This window comes from Falco rusticolus, chromosome 5 (genome assembly GCF_015220075.1).
Source record: "Falco rusticolus isolate bFalRus1 chromosome 5, bFalRus1.pri, whole genome shotgun sequence".
Classification (NCBI taxonomy): Eukaryota; Metazoa; Chordata; class Aves; order Falconiformes; family Falconidae; genus Falco; species Falco rusticolus.
The window spans coordinates 59,654,817-59,672,238 of NC_051191.1; the positions used below are offsets into that span (position 1 = coordinate 59,654,817).

General features: G+C 43.1%; 2 protein-coding genes across 4 annotated transcripts in view; one reads left to right on the forward strand and one right to left on the reverse strand.

Moving 5' to 3' along the window:
- Positions 1 to 17,422, forward strand: part of SYN3 (synapsin III) — a 206,418-nt gene that overhangs the window by 58,580 nt on the left and 130,416 nt on the right. For all 3 annotated transcript variants that reach the window (XM_037389309.1, XM_037389311.1, XM_037389310.1), the window contains 2 exons: positions 579 to 735; positions 8,515 to 8,604. In XM_037389309.1, the coding sequence (XP_037245206.1) occupies positions 579 to 735; positions 8,515 to 8,604 (247 nt within the window). The remainder of the gene's footprint in view (positions 1 to 578; positions 736 to 8,514; positions 8,605 to 17,422) is intronic.
- Positions 11,562 to 17,422, reverse strand: part of TIMP3 (TIMP metallopeptidase inhibitor 3) — a 39,669-nt gene continuing 33,808 nt past the window's right edge. Inside the window, exons 4-5 of the mRNA XM_037389314.1 lie at positions 16,716 to 16,837; positions 11,562 to 16,090 (exon numbers count right to left, since the gene is read on the reverse strand). Coding sequence (XP_037245211.1) covers positions 15,893 to 16,090; positions 16,716 to 16,837 — 320 coding nt within the window. The 3' untranslated portion in view covers positions 11,562 to 15,892. The remainder of the gene's footprint in view (positions 16,091 to 16,715; positions 16,838 to 17,422) is intronic.

Consider the following 17,422-nt stretch of genomic DNA (forward strand, 5'->3'; position numbering starts at 1 on the left):
TACCATGCCTGCCCTTTACTTGTTGACTCATAGCCATAAGAGCCTCGGATGTGCTGCGTATGTAGTAAACTGATTAAAGGGGGAATGTATGTCAATGTATGGATGTGTACAATAGCTTTTTGAAATCCCTTATGATCTTCCCACCCACTGGGCATTGCTTCAATATCGAGTTCAATCATCAGGAAACAAACTTGCTCCCTCATCTGCGTCGCACATTGCAACGGTTGCCAAATATGGCCAAGCTTTTAGAGAGAAAAGAGAATCCCCCACCAGTGAATTTATGACCCTTGGCTCTGTTTGTGGCTTGTTCCTGTGCATGCCTGAGTGACATGGAAACTGCAGGAAATGTTTGGCCTGTTTCTATGCTCTCACACTTGCAGCTTTGTTGGATTTTTCCTTTTTTTAATGACTAGGGTGGGTTTTCTTTGGTTTGTTACCTTCTAATGCAAGCAACCCGTGACGAGAGGCCCAACGAAGAGCAACATGTATTGATGAAAAGAAAAGGGAAGAATGGAAAAGGAGCAAGAAGCGTTGCTGAACATTTGAAAACAACCAGTCACTCCCTTCATCTCTTTCAGGTCCTTCAAGCCAGACTTTGTCCTGATTCGGCAGCACGCCTACAGCATGGCACTGGGAGAGGACTTCCGTGGGCTCATCATCGGCCTCCAGTATGGTGGCATCCACTCAGTCAACTCCCTCTACTCCATCTACAACTTCTGCAGCAAGCCCTGGGTGGTAAGTGACAATCCAGCTCTACTGCATGCCAACACTGTGAAGCAGATAATCTGGTACCAATAAAGCACCAAACTCAGCTCCCAGTCTGTTTCATAGGAATTCATCTCTTTAAGTTAAAGCCACCATCTAAACAACTCTCAGAATCCAGCTGGGAGTTCTCAGGGGGAAAAAAAACCAAAACTACTAGCATTGCTCCTTTATCAGCCTCTAGTAACGTCAAGGTGTTATTTTGCTCACCCTGAGTAGGATGTTTCTCCTATCCCAGACTCTAATGTGTCACAAACAGCTAACAGTACAGCAACACCTAGATTTCTTACAAGGCAGAGTAGATGAACAGTAATAGATTAATAATATCAGATCAATAGTAGTACTTCTCTGTCCTGACCAAAACACAGTAAAGCTACCTTAAAAGAAACATTAATATTCACTGTTTTAGAAGGTATCTGAACTAGGCTGTTTCTAACATCTTTTACTGGATGCACACTTGTGGTATCCAGGTGCCTCAGCCTAACACTAAGATTATCCATTCCTTGCAGAAGTGCCAACTGCACTTGTCTTCTCTTGTGTTCTTTTCCTACTTTTTCTGGGTGGTGCTTTGCTGTGATGAAATTAGCTGAAAAGGAAGGCAAGAAAGGTCGAGAGATTATTTCTTCAGCACCTAGGTCTAGGAAAAAAAAGAACACAGAATGAAAAAGACCTTGGAAAGAGGCAGAAGGAAAGAGGAAAGCATCTTGTATTGGACTTGCATAGCAAGATTTTGATAGAGGGGACTATGGAGGTGGCTTCTGTGAGAAGCTGCTAGAAGCTTCCCCAACGTCCAATAGAGCCAATGCCAGCCGGCTCGAAGACAGACCTGCCACTGGCCAAGGCCAAGCCCATCAGTGATGGTGGTAGCACCTCTGGGATAACATATTGTAAGAACAGGGGAAAAACCCTACAGCACCACAACAGCTGAAGAGAGGAGCGAGAATGTGAGAGCAACAACTCTGCAGACACCAGGGTTAGTGAAGGAGGAGGGCAGGAGGCGCTCCAGGTGCTGGAGAAGAGATTTCCCTGCAGCCTGTGGTGAAGACCATGGTGAGGCTGTGCCCTGCAGTCCATGGAGGTCCATGGTGGAGCAGACACCCATTTGCAGCCCACAGAGAATCCCACACTGGAGCAGGTGGATGCCCAAAGGAGGCTGTGACCCTGTGGGAAGCCCATGCTGGCACTGGCTCCTGGCAGGACCTGTGGCCCCGTGGAGAGAGGAGCCCAGGCTGGAGCAGGTTTGCCAGCAGGACTTGTGACTCTGCAGGGGACCATGCTGAAGCAGCCTGTTGCTGAAGGGCTGCACCCCGTGGAAGGCACCCATGCTGGAGCAGTTCATGAACTGCAGCCTGTGGGAAGGACTCATGTTGGAGAATTTTGTGGAGGACTGTCTCCTGTGGGAGGGACCTAAGGCTGGAGCAGGGTCAGAGTGTGGGGAGTCCTCCCCCTGAGGGGAAAGGAGCAGCAGGAACGTGTGAACTGACTGCAACCCCCATTCCCCGTCCCTTTGTGCCATTGTAGGGAAGGAGGTAGAGAAAATCAGGAGTGAAGTTAAACCTGGGAAGAACAGAGGGGTGGGGGAAAGGTGTTTTTAAGATTTGGTTTTATTTCTCATTATCCTACTCTGATTTGATTGGTAATAAAAGAGAAACCATTTTTTCCCCAAGTCAAGTCTGTTTTGCCCATGACAGTAACTGCTGAGTGATCTCCTTGTCCTTACCTCTACCCATGAGCCTTTCCCTCCCCTGCCCAGCTGAGCAGGGGAGTGATAGAGCAGCTTTGGTGGGCACCTGGCATCTACTCAGGGTCAACCCACCACACTAGAGTTTTTCAGCAGTTGCAGAAGGAAACACAAGATTATCATAAAGTTGGTTCATTGAACCTGAAAGACTGCACCTCGGAAACACCTTGGGCTCAGTCAGCTCCTGGGGAGAATTTTGGTATTTTGCACTGGGACCACCCTTCATCTGTTCCTTAAATTTTAGCAGGGTGACCTACAAATCTCAGAAAACCTTAAAAAAATATTATCACCGGCTTTTCTCAGCCCCAAATCAAAGTTTGTAAACATTCCCCAGAACTGTTTTATGACCAGCTCTAATTCAGCAGGAACTGCAGGAGCAGGAGAGCCAAAGGAGTGGAACTGGGGCCACCATGAGCCACAGGAGCAAGGCTGGCCATAATAGCACCTGCAGGAAGAAGTCAGATGCTGATACCATTTTGAAGGCTATATCTGGATCTTCCAAGCAGTTTCATCCCAAAGTGCCCTCTCTGTTCACCAATGCTCCCAGAACGTAGGGGAATGAAGGCCATAGGTTGATTAACATTGATACTATGCAGCTGTGCCCTTGCTACGAAGGCAGTGGGTTGGTTGACATGGGTGATGTGCAGCTGTATCTCATTCCAGCAAAGTGGTTAAATAGCCCTGAGGAGGATAGGAGAAGGGATTGGATGGAGGAGGAGCCTGAATCTGGATTTAGGTGTGACAAGGACCCGTGTGGTCTGGTCTGCTCTGCTCTCTGGAGGATGGAAAAACAGCATGGCCAGTAGAATCTGACCCATGGTAAAGCTTTGTTGTAGGCTTGCTGATTTGCTTGATGCTGCGACACCAGGATAAATAATTCCCTGTATGGTTTTAGGTCCGAAGCAGGGAACTTTCCAATATGCCTCCATGGAAAACTTTTAGATATGTTTTTAGGAATTCTCTTTATTCATTGTACATATTTAACTTGGGGTGAGACAGAATGTTTATAGCAAGTGGTAACTGTCCTATTCCTTATTACCTAATTAAGTCTTTTGTTGCTGTTGTCTTTTCCTTGGAATAACTATCCTGTGAGTCTTCAGTGTGTTGACTGGTAGTTCAAATCTAGCTCCGCTCTGTAATGACTCTGGCTTTAATTTCCATGACTGTGCAGTGTTGGCTTTAACTCATTTCTTATAAAAAGGTACCAGTATAATAGCCTCGGTTCTCACCCCTTTTATAATATTTGGGATGTTTGTTGAGACCAAAAGCAAGATCCTGTTTTTTTCCAAAAATGCTGCAGTGCAGTAGTGAGGGTAGTGAGAAAAGTCTCACTTTTCCATCACTGTATAGGTGGGGTTGATGTGTGTTTGACCTCAGTTAACATTTGGATGACAAGGATTGCTGGGAACAGAAAGGGGGGGGGGAAGAAAGGGATTGATAACAGGTTCACTACAACACCTTTGCGTTGCTCCTGACAGTTGGTCCTACACACACAAGTGTGTTGAGCAGACAAAAAGCTTCTGCATTTACACTGGCTTTTGATGAGGACAACAGTCGTGTAGTCTATTCCATCTGATTTTGGGGTTGAGTCAGTCAGTGTTTAGTCAGCGTTTTCCCACTCATGCCTTGTAATTACTTTTCTGATGGTGTGCTGGGGCCTCAAGATGTAACAGGCTTATTTTTAGGAATCTAAGATAAAAGAAGAGAAATGAACTCAGAACAGTGAGGGGAAAAAAAAAAAAAGGAAAAAGCAGTGCTGGCAAGGCAGTGTGGGAGAAATTGGCTCTGCCAGTAACTTGGCTTTAGCTATTTTGGGGCTGGTTGTGCCATGCTTTCCTCAAGGGGAATACAGCTGGCTCAGACATCCTTCCCAGAGGAGTCAAGGAAACCACTTGTAAACACTTAAAACAGGTTTGCACAATGCCTCCTTTACCTACTGCCTCCCCACGCCAATGACAGTAATGCATTAAGTAATCTAAGAGCTCAGATGGGATCTGGGATGGTATTTGGCACCACTGAAATTTTATCAGGTTGAAGCTCAGGTAGATAGTGGGTCATCTGAGTGCAGAAAGCTTCACTGGCAGCAGAATCAGAAAATTTTGGTTTTGTGATAGCTAGGAAATGAGAGATGGGGATGGACTGTTTCAGTGAGTGTTCCACTCTGATTGCAAAACAGGCATCTTGAAATAAGGGATCTGCTTAACAAGAGTACTGGAAACTTCTTGGACCTAGAAAAGAGTTGATACACATAAAGAAATGAAATTCAATACGCCTGGGAGATGTGCTTTTCACTCTCCCTTTTTTATTTTTTTCCAAAAATGGTTCCATTTCATAGAAATGTTTATGATTTTGTGGAGGGGGATGGAATTGAGACTGTTTTTCCTTGGCAATTTGCGACAATGTTTTTCCTCGGCAACTCTAATTACAATCAGCTGAGTCTGGGTTTGAGTTTACTCAGATGTGCAGCCCCATTTTTTTAATGACATCCACCAGGTTTCCAATACTGCAGTACGCAAATTTCTTTGAAGGTTAAAATTTGCATTAAACACAGGCATAGTTTGAAATAGGCGTTTCTGAAAGAAAAACAGAGTATTCAGGGGGTCCTACACACAGAAACATTAATAACTCAAAATATTAAATATTTTAATACATTAATATTTTTTAAAATATTTAATAAATCTAAGTTTTAAGGTGATCCCAGAATTATTGAGAAATAACACCACAAGCACACTAAACACAACACTTCAACCACTAATAATAATTTGTGTTAGAAATGTTGCCGTACAAAATACAGTGGGATCAACGCTCAGAGCAGTAGTCATAGTCCATACAGTCAATGTCCACAATTGCAAGACAACTTTCGCATCTGTAAGCCTGCAGGAAACATGAAATCTTGAAGACATTCACCTACAGAGTCCAAGAGACTCCCAGCCAAATTATTATTCACTGTCAAGGGATATAGGTTCCCTGATGATGTAGGCACTTTCAAAATGTGCGAAAGGCCTTGAGATCCTCTGAATGGCTCTTTTTATTTCTCTGTAAAGACTCCCTGCAAGTTAACTCTGACGTCCAACCAGCTAGGCAAGGCATTTTGCTTGTGTACCTGTTTCAGGTACTTAAAACCAGGCCATGCCACATTGCCTTGCCCCATTTCTTGCTCTGGGGTCTGGATGCAACCTCACTAAAACCAGTGGAACCACAGAATGTAAGAACTGATACCAAAATGTGAAAGGGGCAATTATATCTAGCTAAGCTGCTCACATTAACATTCCTACCCACCTAAAATGCACTGGGAGGTGCTACTTGAGCCCTGCTATCAGGTATCTACAAGGCTGCTGAACCATCTAACATGGGTGTCTCTATGCCAATATCCTGTCCCTAACAACTGGAGAAAAAAAAAGAGGGAATTCTCCCATGAGGGTCAATACTGAAGTCGGACCTTTTTGCAAGCCCATTGAGGCTCCCAGATGGCTGAGTCTCTCACCTGTCCATCTGAAACACTTGCTATTTCAGCAACCGCCAAGAGCTATATGCTTCAAAAGGAAGCCCAAGGAACAAGTCAGGATGCTGTCTGTCAGCTGCACAGTTGTTCCAGTTATTTTAAGCTGTTTACCTAGGATAAACATATGTCGCCCCAACATCACAGCATCCATGGTCCACCAGAGCTGTATGCACGCACAGCAAGGGACATGTGCTGCTCTCAGCCAGGGTGTTTTTCCTCAGCTTGTTTCTGTCTCACTCTGACTTGTAAGTCCTGTTTGCTCACTTTGCTACTCAAAACAGGGCTTTATTTTTCTTCTCTAGGATGTGCAGGGCTAGTGCAAGTAGTTAAGAGAAGCAAGCTGTCCTCCTTCCCCAACATCAATACCCTTCTTGCCAACAACAATTATTCTACATGGGGAGTTTTTCCTCTTATCTGCTGATGCATGTGAGGGGGAGGTGGTGTTAGTGATGAGATATGCCGCCTCTTGATGTTTTCTGGGTTTTCTTAAATTTAAATTTAGGTCACATTTTGACCTTATGAGATTAGGAAGAGGATTCTTTGCATTTGTCTGCAAATCTGCTGGCAGCTGCCCTTTCAGCTTGTGGCCTGGCTCTGGCACACTCCTTGCAGCCTAATTTTTTTGCACACTGGCTGCTTTTTTTTTATCCCCGTACCACCCTTTAATTCCCAAAGGGGTATTTCTTCTCTACCACTAATTTATACAGAAATGCTTTTGCTTAGACTAGCCCAGTAACCAGGACAGGAGCCCTAACAGCTACTCAGCAGAAAACATTCTCAGTAGCTCCGTCTTTATCTGCAGTGTAACCTTGGGGTTGCGATTTGGTACACTTACTGGCTTCAGCCATTGCTCAGTAGCACTTAGAACATGTAGGATTAGGCAGCTGATGCTGCTGGGAAGAAAGAGGGCTTGCTTTCCCTTCCCTTGTTCCCTAGATGTCTCTCTCCTTCCCTTAATCTGTGTGTTAACCTCCCTCAGGTGACACAAAGATCTCCTTGAAGATGAATGCAGGCCTAGCTTTGATGGGGAACCTGAAGGAACTGGTGTAAAAGACTTACAGTAAAAGTTGGTCCACACAGAAGGACTTTCTTAACTTGATTTTACCAAATTCTTGGGGGGGGGGGGGGGGTAGAAACTAAATTCATTCTCTAAATCACTTTACAAATAGGGGAACTCATTTACACCTACCAGGTCAGCATGAACCAAAATTCTTACCTGTGGAGCAATCCCCAATCATTCTATTCTCTTAACATTCATGAAAAGCCTGTGGTAATGGGGCTGTACCTCTTCAGAGAAAAAGCAGGATGGATGGATGTGTGACCGTACAGAATCTAAGTTGCTCCTGAGATCGTGAAGGTTTCTGGAATATGTATCACCTCTTATTCTCTTTGGTATATCCTGTTTCCTCAGCATTTTCTGTCATGGTTATTAAGTTTCTTTCATAGTTTGGGGTTGTTTCTCCAGCTAATCGATGATAAACTGAACAGGGAGGCTGCAGACAAGGTGCAGAATAGTCTGGTCCCTTCACAGATGGCTGAAGCAGAGCAGGAATTTGCTGTGCTATGCTTCTGTTGGGGTTTTGGTACCTGAACTGAAATCAAAACTCAGTCCTAGTACGGGGAGCTTTGTGTCTGGCTGGGCACAACCCTGAATGATAAGCAGTTTATAGTAGCGATGATAGTGGTGACAATGGTGAAGCTCATGTGACAAGTGGGAACAATTGCAAATGTTGGCCCTTGTATGTGAAATACCAGCACTGCTGCTTTCTCCATTGATGTTACATACTGCTCTCTCTAGATACCATCCTCACCAACTGGTGCCTCCCCCAGACCTCACTGGTAGCTGGCACAGGGATAGTAGGTGATCTCCCCGTTCTCCTGTCATGCATGGTGGGGCTGTTGGGAAACCCTTGGTTCATAATAAATGTCAGTTATGATTGATGGTGGGTTCAGGCTTTCTTGGTCTAACACTCAGACCAGGTAGCACTGGCAACTCCTGTCATCTCTGTCCCTTAGCAATTCTCCTTCCCTTCAGCACAATAGGTAAACGTGACTTGCTTTGCTTTGGCTGTGGGGCAGAGGTCCAGGGGACAGTTTTGATTTATTTTGTCTCTGCTCAGGAGTGATGGCACTGATTTCCTGCCTGGTCACTCCACTGAGCCCTTTCCTCTACCAAGAAGACCCCCCAAACCTCTCCCCAGCCACATTGCGAAAGCAAAGCTTGTTCATAGCAGATCTGTAACCACCAAACCCATCCCCTCCTGGCTCTTGAACTCCTTCTGTGCTCTCTTAGTCCAAGGTTTGTGTACACAGGCTGGCTTGGCCCTGGGTAAATACAGCAATTTCCTATTTTCTTGCCACTCTCAGGTCAAGAAAGCAAGATGTGAAAGACCTAATAACCTATTTTTCTCACCTTCTTCACCAGTATCAGAAAGCACTTACCTGTTACACAATAAGCCACTGACACCCACTGTGTGTCTGTTTTTTGTTCCCCCTCCCTCACCCCAAGTTCTCTCAGCTCATTAAGATCTTCAGCTCGCTGGGTCCTGAGAAGTTCCCACTCGTGGAGCAAACATTCTTCCCAAGCCATAAGCAGATGGTGAGTACTTTTGCTTTCTTCTGATGCCAGCATGGATGGAGGAGAAGCCATGAATGTGAGTTGGGCACAAGAGATGGCAGTGGGAATGCTGGGAAGAGTCTCAATTTTATTTAAGGATAGTTACTAGCTAAAAAGCAAAATGCAAATAGCATTGTTTGGGAGCCTCTTTCCTTTCTTGCACAGCTCTCCCCCAGGTCACATATGGACCCTGAAAAAGTGAACAATGAGAACAGGCTCAAAATCAAAGCAAAAATCCATTGTAAAATCTAGTCAACAAAAACTCATCCCTTAGAGCAAGAAATCACTTTATTCACATAAAGTGGATTTTTTCTCCTCCTGCAATTCTTTAAAATACATTGATGATTTGGGATGTGGGCCGTAAGAGATGTTTGTTTCACAACATCATTTAGCGTGATCTGTCATATGGTTGCCATCCATGAAACATTTATCAGCCTGACTAGGTACTCAAAGTAAACTGGAGTTCTTGTAAAAGAGTTTGTTTCAGCTTGTAAAGTTTCCTTTGCGCAGTGGCTCTGGGGTCTAGTCTTCCTGTCAACAACTAAACGCTCAGTGCCCTGTGTGGCTGCTGGGCACTTACCAAAGGCTTAGGGCACCTTTCAAAGAAATCTGCATAGGTGCCTTTAGTCCTGGAGAACATGGCAAAGTGAGCGGCTTTGTTTGAAACTGTTCACGTCTCTTGTTTTCCCTGGGTTAAAAGGATGAGTAGTCCTTCCTGAATTTTTGCTCCCAACTTATATCCATGAATCAGTGGCTTTTCTTACCTGGCTGAGGCTTTGATGAGACCCTGTGTGAACCATGACCTCCCCGTGTGATCCGCTGGCTGGCTGAGCTTATTTCCCACACTTCATTGTGAGCTCGAGCAGCATTGGTAGCCTGAAGGTTAAGGTTGTTGAGATGTCAAACTAGGGCTCAAAAACATTCAAACCCCTCTTTTCTCACACGCCTGTTGCAACACTGGGCCACAATGCATACATAATAGGGTGTAGGTACCTGATGGTGGATATAGGCACCTAGTGGGAGCTTCAGAATTCAAAAGGAAGTCTCATTTAGATCCTTGTGAAAAGATCCATGGGTGCTCACTAGATACTGAATACCTTGAAATGCCAGTCCTTCATTCTACCTATGCTGTGTGGACAACACCACTTCAATACTTCACAGGCACATCATGAAGGTACGTACAGTCATGAATGCTATGAGGCACCCAAGTAATGCAGTGGTATGAGTTGTATTATTACTTAAGACATAAAGAAATAGATGGTCCTTAAACACTATGTGACAGTTTGTTGCAGACTTTTAAGACAAATTAGTTGATAAATCCTGTTGCATTTAATTCCTGCTAATTTATAGACAGTTTTGTAACATATGTAATGCTTCAGGACAGTTGTGACTTTGTCTCATCCTCACTTCAGGAATGATATCTTTGGAAGATTTGATTAAATTTTTCATTGCAGATATGTTAGCTAAATCTTTTAGCATTATTTTCTTGTCTGGAAATCTGGTTCTTGATTCCTCCGTATGCAAATGCATATTACCAGCATAGTAGCTTGTTTTAGCAGAGCACTGATCTTAATTTCACATATATGTCGTCCTTATAAATGAGCACCTACTTGGAGATGCTGTTGCTCACTTCCAAAATAATACAGGAAAGTTTTTAAACCATAGGGCATCTCATCTGAACTCAAACACTATCGTTGACATGCAAGCTTGAGTAATCTCATTTAAATCAGACACTTTCCAAACATTTATACAAGCAACAATCTGCTTCATCAAATTCAGGCCAGCCGTTTCCAGGGGGGGGGGTCTGCCTCACAGAATGACTTTTTGAGATCTTTGCTGGGTGCACCTTCACAGTTCCCTGGGCTGTGAGAGGCTGAGAGGGCAAGTGCTTACACCAAGCAAGCTCCGTTGCAGTCATCACTCCACCAAGTACATATGAAAGCTGCTTGCCTGCTGTGCATCAGCTTCTCCATGTGTCAAATAGCAATATAATGATCCCCCTTTCCCACTCTTTTTCTTCCCTTTCCTGGAGGCATTTTCAAGCTGTACTGGTTAGCACTCATAAACTACGTGGTGGTCCTTTGATGGCTGACCCCTTGGAAGTGTTTATAAGTCGTGTTACAGTTTTACCTTTTTGCAATGTGATATAATTTAAGCAATGAAGTTCTCACATAAGAGATCCTCATCATTCTATGTCCAAAACTCTCCAAAGCTTACTTCGTAAACCTTTGGATTAAAACATAGAACAGATTCAAAAATGCATTTAATTCTTTCATCCGTGTAGAGAATAGAGATTTTCCTAAGGTAAAAGTGAGATAAAGGGAATTTCTAATAGGAGGCCCATTTTTGTGAACATTTTAATGTAGCTGAAAACGCTTTTTCTGAAGCGTCCTTCTTAGGACAACAGGGCACTTTAAACCAGCCCTAAAGAGAGGACACAAGGCTCTGACATTTCACGGCAGAAAAGATCCAAAAGATTAATCTCTCTTCCCTTTGCCATGGTCATGTACCTTTCAACCCTCCCTCCAGTGAACAGTTTACTGGAAATAAGAGCAATCTGGCAACTGTTCTTCTAAGGCCCTACTGGTGCGACATGACAGCCATAATGACTGCCTTGCTCTGCAGTGACCCCCTATGGCCAATTAACAAGTGGGACACATTAACTTCAAAAGAGACCTTCGGCCTCTCCTGGGCTTACGACCCCAGCAATAGTTCTTAGAGACATCAACCTCTTAAAAACTTAAAAAAAAAAAAAAAAAAAAAGGGACTGCTGGAGGGATCTTTGCCAAAGCACATGAATTGCCAGAGGTGGAATATCTGCTTTGGGCCCAATAAAACGGTATCAAGAAAGGGAAGGAAATGAATAAATCCACTTGCAAATCCATTTGTGTATATTTGAAGTGGACAGAAACTAATGTAAGTGAAGCAGAGACAGAATGTCTGTGATAGAAATAAAACCACTTTACTGTTTAGAATAAAAGGACACTATAAAAAGTGAACATTATGCAACATTACCTTAAAAGACAATATACATTCACTGAATATAAAATTTATAAATAACATGGAGGAAAACTGTAAACAGTGCTAGAAAATTTAGCAACAAATACATTCCTTCTGGATAAGATTTTTCACACGGGTCTGGTTCCCTCCCCAGGTTTCCGTGACTATCAGGAACAGCAGAGTGGGTCTACAAAGGAAGGACAGTGTCAGAAAAGGAGAAGCCAGTACAGGCAAAGCAGCAGCAAATGTTTAGTGGATTTTTCTCAAGACTGGTAGCCCCAAAAGCCACTTATTCTAAAAAAGACAAAAAATTTTTGCAGTGCCCCAATTTTGTTCTGCCCTTCTAAGCTATAAAATACATTGTGAGATAAATTTTCAGATCCATCTGAAAGAATGAAAACTTCTTCCCACAGAGGACTTCACTTCAAACAGTCTTTACTGTAAAAAACACAACAGTGTGTTTTTCATCACTGTGAAGTACCATTTCACTCTGACTAAATATGAATGGGATACAGTAATGTATTTAGGTTTTAGAATGGCCCTACCTAAAAGGCCATGTAACATTTTTGAAAAGGAAAATCGAATCCAATCTTTCCTAATCCTTCAATATATTTTTCGTATTTTTTGTAATTTCACAGGGAAAAACGCTCTCAAGCAAATAAGGAAGAACATCTATAAATAAGAAAGTGAACAGCAACAGTTTAGAAATGAGCTGTGCACTTTTTAAAAGTACTTTTAATAACGTTGGTATACCTAAAGCATAGGGGAGGTGAGGGGAAGTCTCATCTTGTACATGTCCAAAGGTCATGCTCACATCAGCTGTGCCATTGACAGTTCCTCTGGTCTTAGATTGTGGGGTGAAGTGAGGAGCATGTCAGAGGTGGTAGGAAGATTTATGTGCTGCTGCAAGGCACTGTATGCTCCACAGCCTAAGATTCTGGGAAGAACTTCACACCTGCCTCCTCACATCGCCATGCCTGGCATTCCCACACGTTGAACAGCCTGCGGTAATGAGGGACAGAGTTTTGTCCATAGGCACGAATAAAAGACAGAATAAAAGGGAGCAGACAGAAAATAAGAAGTCTTTGAGTCTGATTTAGAGCCTGTTCAATATATTTGACGGCTCCTTCCCACTTCAAGGGAGTCTTCAGTCAGGTTCTTTATGCAAGCACAAGCTGAAGCTTAGCCCAAGAAATACATGTCCCTGATAGCATACACAGAAACACAATTAAGAAGCCTCCCAAAAGAAATGTATTTTTACTGGATTCTTCCCCCTCCTTTTGGCTCCACATCTTTAAAAGCCTTAGTAAGTGTTTCTTTACACAGCAAGGGGAAAAGATTTGCTATCAAAACCCTACCCCTGCCAGTCTGTCTGTCTGCATCTCAGAAATATTTTACCGTCTGCAATATAGAAAGGGAATACACTTAATTTTCTGGTAATGCATCTGCTGTTTTGTTGTTTACAAAGCACATAGCTACATTATATCCTACTTAGGGACGTAAGTCCTCAAGAGTATTAGAATGCAAATATTTTCACAATAATTTGAGTGCAATACTGTGATGTCTCAGCTAGCTAATGAATCAGTGACAGGTAAAATATGCAGAGCTGCAATTTAATGGAAATTCAAATCAACACTTCACTGTACTGAGGGGCATTTTCATTTAGCCTTCCAAAGCCGTGAAAAGTGGCTGCAGCTCAAAGACGTATCAGCTTTGCAAATTTGCCTTGAGCTTGAGGAGGGCCATCTCCAGCAGTGCCGACTTCACACGATGCAAACAGTGAGGGTGGTGAGGCCGGCTCCGCTCCGCCCTCAGTGACCCTCAGAGAGTTTGTCAGCTGTGTACAGCTAGAACAGAGATTGCTCCACTGCGCCCAAAGCCCAACCCTGTACTCTGCCAAAAGGGGCAATATCTTGACCCTCCACCTGATCCTATGATGGGTGCTGTGAAGCACCCTACTCTCCCTCTCATCTCCGACCCATAATTTAGGAGTAGTCACAGGGAAGAGAACTTCTGAGAAGTGTTCCAAGCCTGAACCACAGGAAAATCCAACAGGCTTTCAATGTGTTTTGTGCTGCGTTGCCACTCAGAGCAGCTTAAAAAAAAAAAAAAAAACAAAAAAAACAAACCACCAAACCAAAAAACACACAGCAGACCAAGGCACCTCTTACATCAACGCTTTAAAATGCCCTTTAAAGATCATGTTAAAAATTAATCTACATGATTTTTACTCCAACAATTCATCTAGTAAATGGGGCATTTCAGGGGATGTATGTCTGGCAGAGCTCTGGTCACACACAAGGAACATGAAGTATCAGGGCCCATCTCAGACACCCTTTCCTTTCCATTTAGCAAAGAGGTCCCAAACAACTCTTTAGTAATTGAGGTCACTGACTATAAAATGCTGTTATCGCCCCTAGCTGGAATCACTGCAATACTTTTTCCTGCTGATGGCAGCTCTGCTTTCTAAGTGGAATGAACTGAAGATACATGGAAACTTAAGATAAATAATCATAATAATACAAAAATGAAGTTAAGCATAATCTTCTCCCTGCCCAAGCCCTCCCCATCCACAACTCAGTCACCCATTTTGTCAGCACCCCTTCTTCACCATCATTAAAACTTAAAATACTTTTATTTGATAAGAAAAAATTATATTATAGTTTTCTTAATAAAAAACAAAATAGAACGAAAAAAAACTTCTCCAGTCAACAGCAAAGCACAAGACAGTAAGGCTCCTCCTCCCACATCACTGCAGGACATGGTATGAGCATGTGCACAGAGCTACATTTAACAGTGCCTAGAAAGAAACACAGCACTTGACACAGAAGGAAACCTCTGGACAGCTGAAACTTTATGGTTCCAGCCAGCACTTATTAGGAGACCACTTTTCCTTGCCTAGCCCCCACACACACTTCCTTTCACTATATAAACAAATGCAGCTAGTGTAGCTGCAGGGGAGGAACCGTGTTGCAAGGAGATACAGAGGAAACAATGACTGTAGCCACTACTGCAGATACACTGGAGCTTCAATATCTTAAAAAACACCTCACTGACTTGGAATGTCAATATTTCTGTCTTTAAAATGCAATCAAACCATTCTTTTGTTTATAACACCAAAAAATTCCACATCCTGTCAAAAATAGCTTATGTCATTATGTGTATATACATCTTAGTTCAGCAAAACACTATTTTGGCAATAGATTTTTTTTTTTAATATATACTAAGAGCTCTAGCAAGTCTCCCCTTTCCCTCTTCCATGTGATTGATATAGTCAGGTCTTTGATTATAGTTGGTATTTTTCTATCTGTTTGGTTTAAGGTGTTCACAAGCTGCTTTTGCTGTTGAAGCTAAGCTGCAAAAATTTCAGGGGCCCATGCTGCTCAAAACAGGATGGCACAGCACTTCATCTGCTCTGCTGTAGGTGGATTTACCTCCTTAAAACATAGGAGATGGGGCTTTTGTTTTTTAACCAACAACAAAAATACAAAATACTCTCTCTTGCTCTGGGGAAAGCCAGAACTTCAAATGTGCTGTTGCATTCACGCTGACTGAATTAGCTAGGACAATCAGTCAACAATGCTTTTACCAGATGATGTGGTCAGACACACCAGGTGGATTCTCCCACTGCTGGAGTCAATCACATTGCCAATCTCTCCCATGAGGAGGATTTCTTTTGGATGTCATTTTTTCCAGAGTTTAGGCTGGGTTTCTTTTCAGTTTGTTTCATTTGCCAATCTGATTAATAAAACCTGTTTTCCTTCAAATAGATTTGTCTACATATTTTCAGCACATAGTGCATGAGGAGGGGTGATGGGAAGCCAGCATGTAAGAAGAATACAGTGCCTAATTGGCATAGTTTTTAGATTTTTGTTTTCCTAAAAAAATAGAGATTATATTGCTACAGCTAATGATACATGTAAGAGAGCAAGAGCTCCATCTTTTTTCTTTTTTCCCCCCCCCCTCCCATTTTTCCCTCTGGTGTGCAAAAGTAAGCTCCCAAATGTCATCTGATCAAAATGAGTGGTATCAAAAAATGGAAAAGGTGATTACAAATTCAGTAAGGTAGCACAGACTTTTTTCTTTTCTTTCCTTTTTTCCTTTTTTTTTTGTTTGGTTTTTTTTTTTTTTTTAAGTGTTCGAAGTGCTAACATTTGCATGAAAACAGGCACTAATTTCATTGTCATCATCATGATCTGGTAAGAGTTAGTGTCCAAAGGAAGATCAGCCACAAGTAAGGGAGAGGGGAGATAAGGAAGGGATAGCGTGCTCAGGGATCTGTGGCATTGATTATCGTTTTATCTGGAGGTGCCCATCCTCTATACCAGCTGCAGTAACCTTCCACCCTCTGGATGCAGGCATAGTGCTTTGCTTGGTATCCTGAGTGGCCGAAGTTGGAGAGCATGTCTGTCCAAATACACTCATTCTTGGAGGTGGCAAAGCAGGGCAAATAGTAGCAGGGCCTAATCTGCAATTGTAAAGAGCAATCAGGTGAGGCTTCTTGGAAAGACAACATCATACAAAATGTCTTTTTACCAGAGACAAGGGATTCAAAATTTCACTCCCTCAAACATTGCTTACTAACCCAAAATTCAGCCTCAGTTCATTAAGCATGTGCTTCACATACATAGGTAATTCCAGAGTCAAAAAGGCTTTTCAGGTGCAGAAGAGTTGAGCTTATGTCTATGTTTTTGCAGGCCTGGGGCCATGTGCAAAAATCTTAGTGCCATTGCCAGCCTGTGAGCTTTTAGGCACTCAAAATGTTTACACAGGAACACAGCTGGACATATCTTGCCAAGCCTCTGGTACCTGATTTCATTCACCTGCAAATGATTCTGCATGGATTCTGAAAGCCTTCCCCAACAGCAATTAGTTCCAACAGGTCATTAAAAAGGCAGAGGCTCTGCATTTTTGTTTGATTATCTCTTCTCTGGTCTCAACGCTAAAGCTGAGCTTTACTTTTTCCCTGTAACATTTGCTGTCCTCCATTTCTCTTCCTGGCTATTCACCATCATCACTGGTATTGCCAGCCAGGGGAAACAGAATTCTAGGGTTTGAATGTCTTAATGCCACCTAGTTAGAGACACACATACCTTGCATCCACAGCCCAGATGATAACGATGATTCAGTCCTTTACGCTGGGACAGAGTCAGCCGATCCCATTTCTCATACCAGTTGCACAGGCCAGTGTAAACTTTCCCTTCATACACACGGCCTTGAAAACAAAGACATGGTCACAAGTTAGCACTTCTCAGCTCTAGCACTTCCCTCGTTTCCTGAGATTGCTAATGCTCTCAATATGTTTGGCTTCAGTCACTGCTCAGCAACTGCCGCCTTTTTATTAACTGGTTCAGGAAACTCTGGCCAGCAAGATTACAGCACAGTTAGGAGTGGTATGCCAGCTGTAAGCACGAGCAACAAAATGCAGGTGAGTAATGCTGTCAAGCTCCTCTCAACAAAGTGAACTGACACCATCACTAGAAAGAAGACTTGGCAACTGGCACATCTCTATCTCCTTGCATGCCCACATCCCAGCGGCCTGCATTGCTCCAGCTCATTCCAACAGGGATCTTCCATTTCTGGCACAGCTGAGTAGCAACCCTGTGACCGACAGGTACGAACCGACAGCTGTGGACTGTCATACAGCGTATTTGTCACAGCATGGCTGGGTATAAGAGACACTTTAGCAAAGAGAAGGAAATCTAGCAAGTGAAATGACTCTTAGCATTAAAAAAAGAGTACTGAACACCAAAATACTGTTGGCCATCTTAACACTTGGGAAGCTATGTACGGAGCTGTG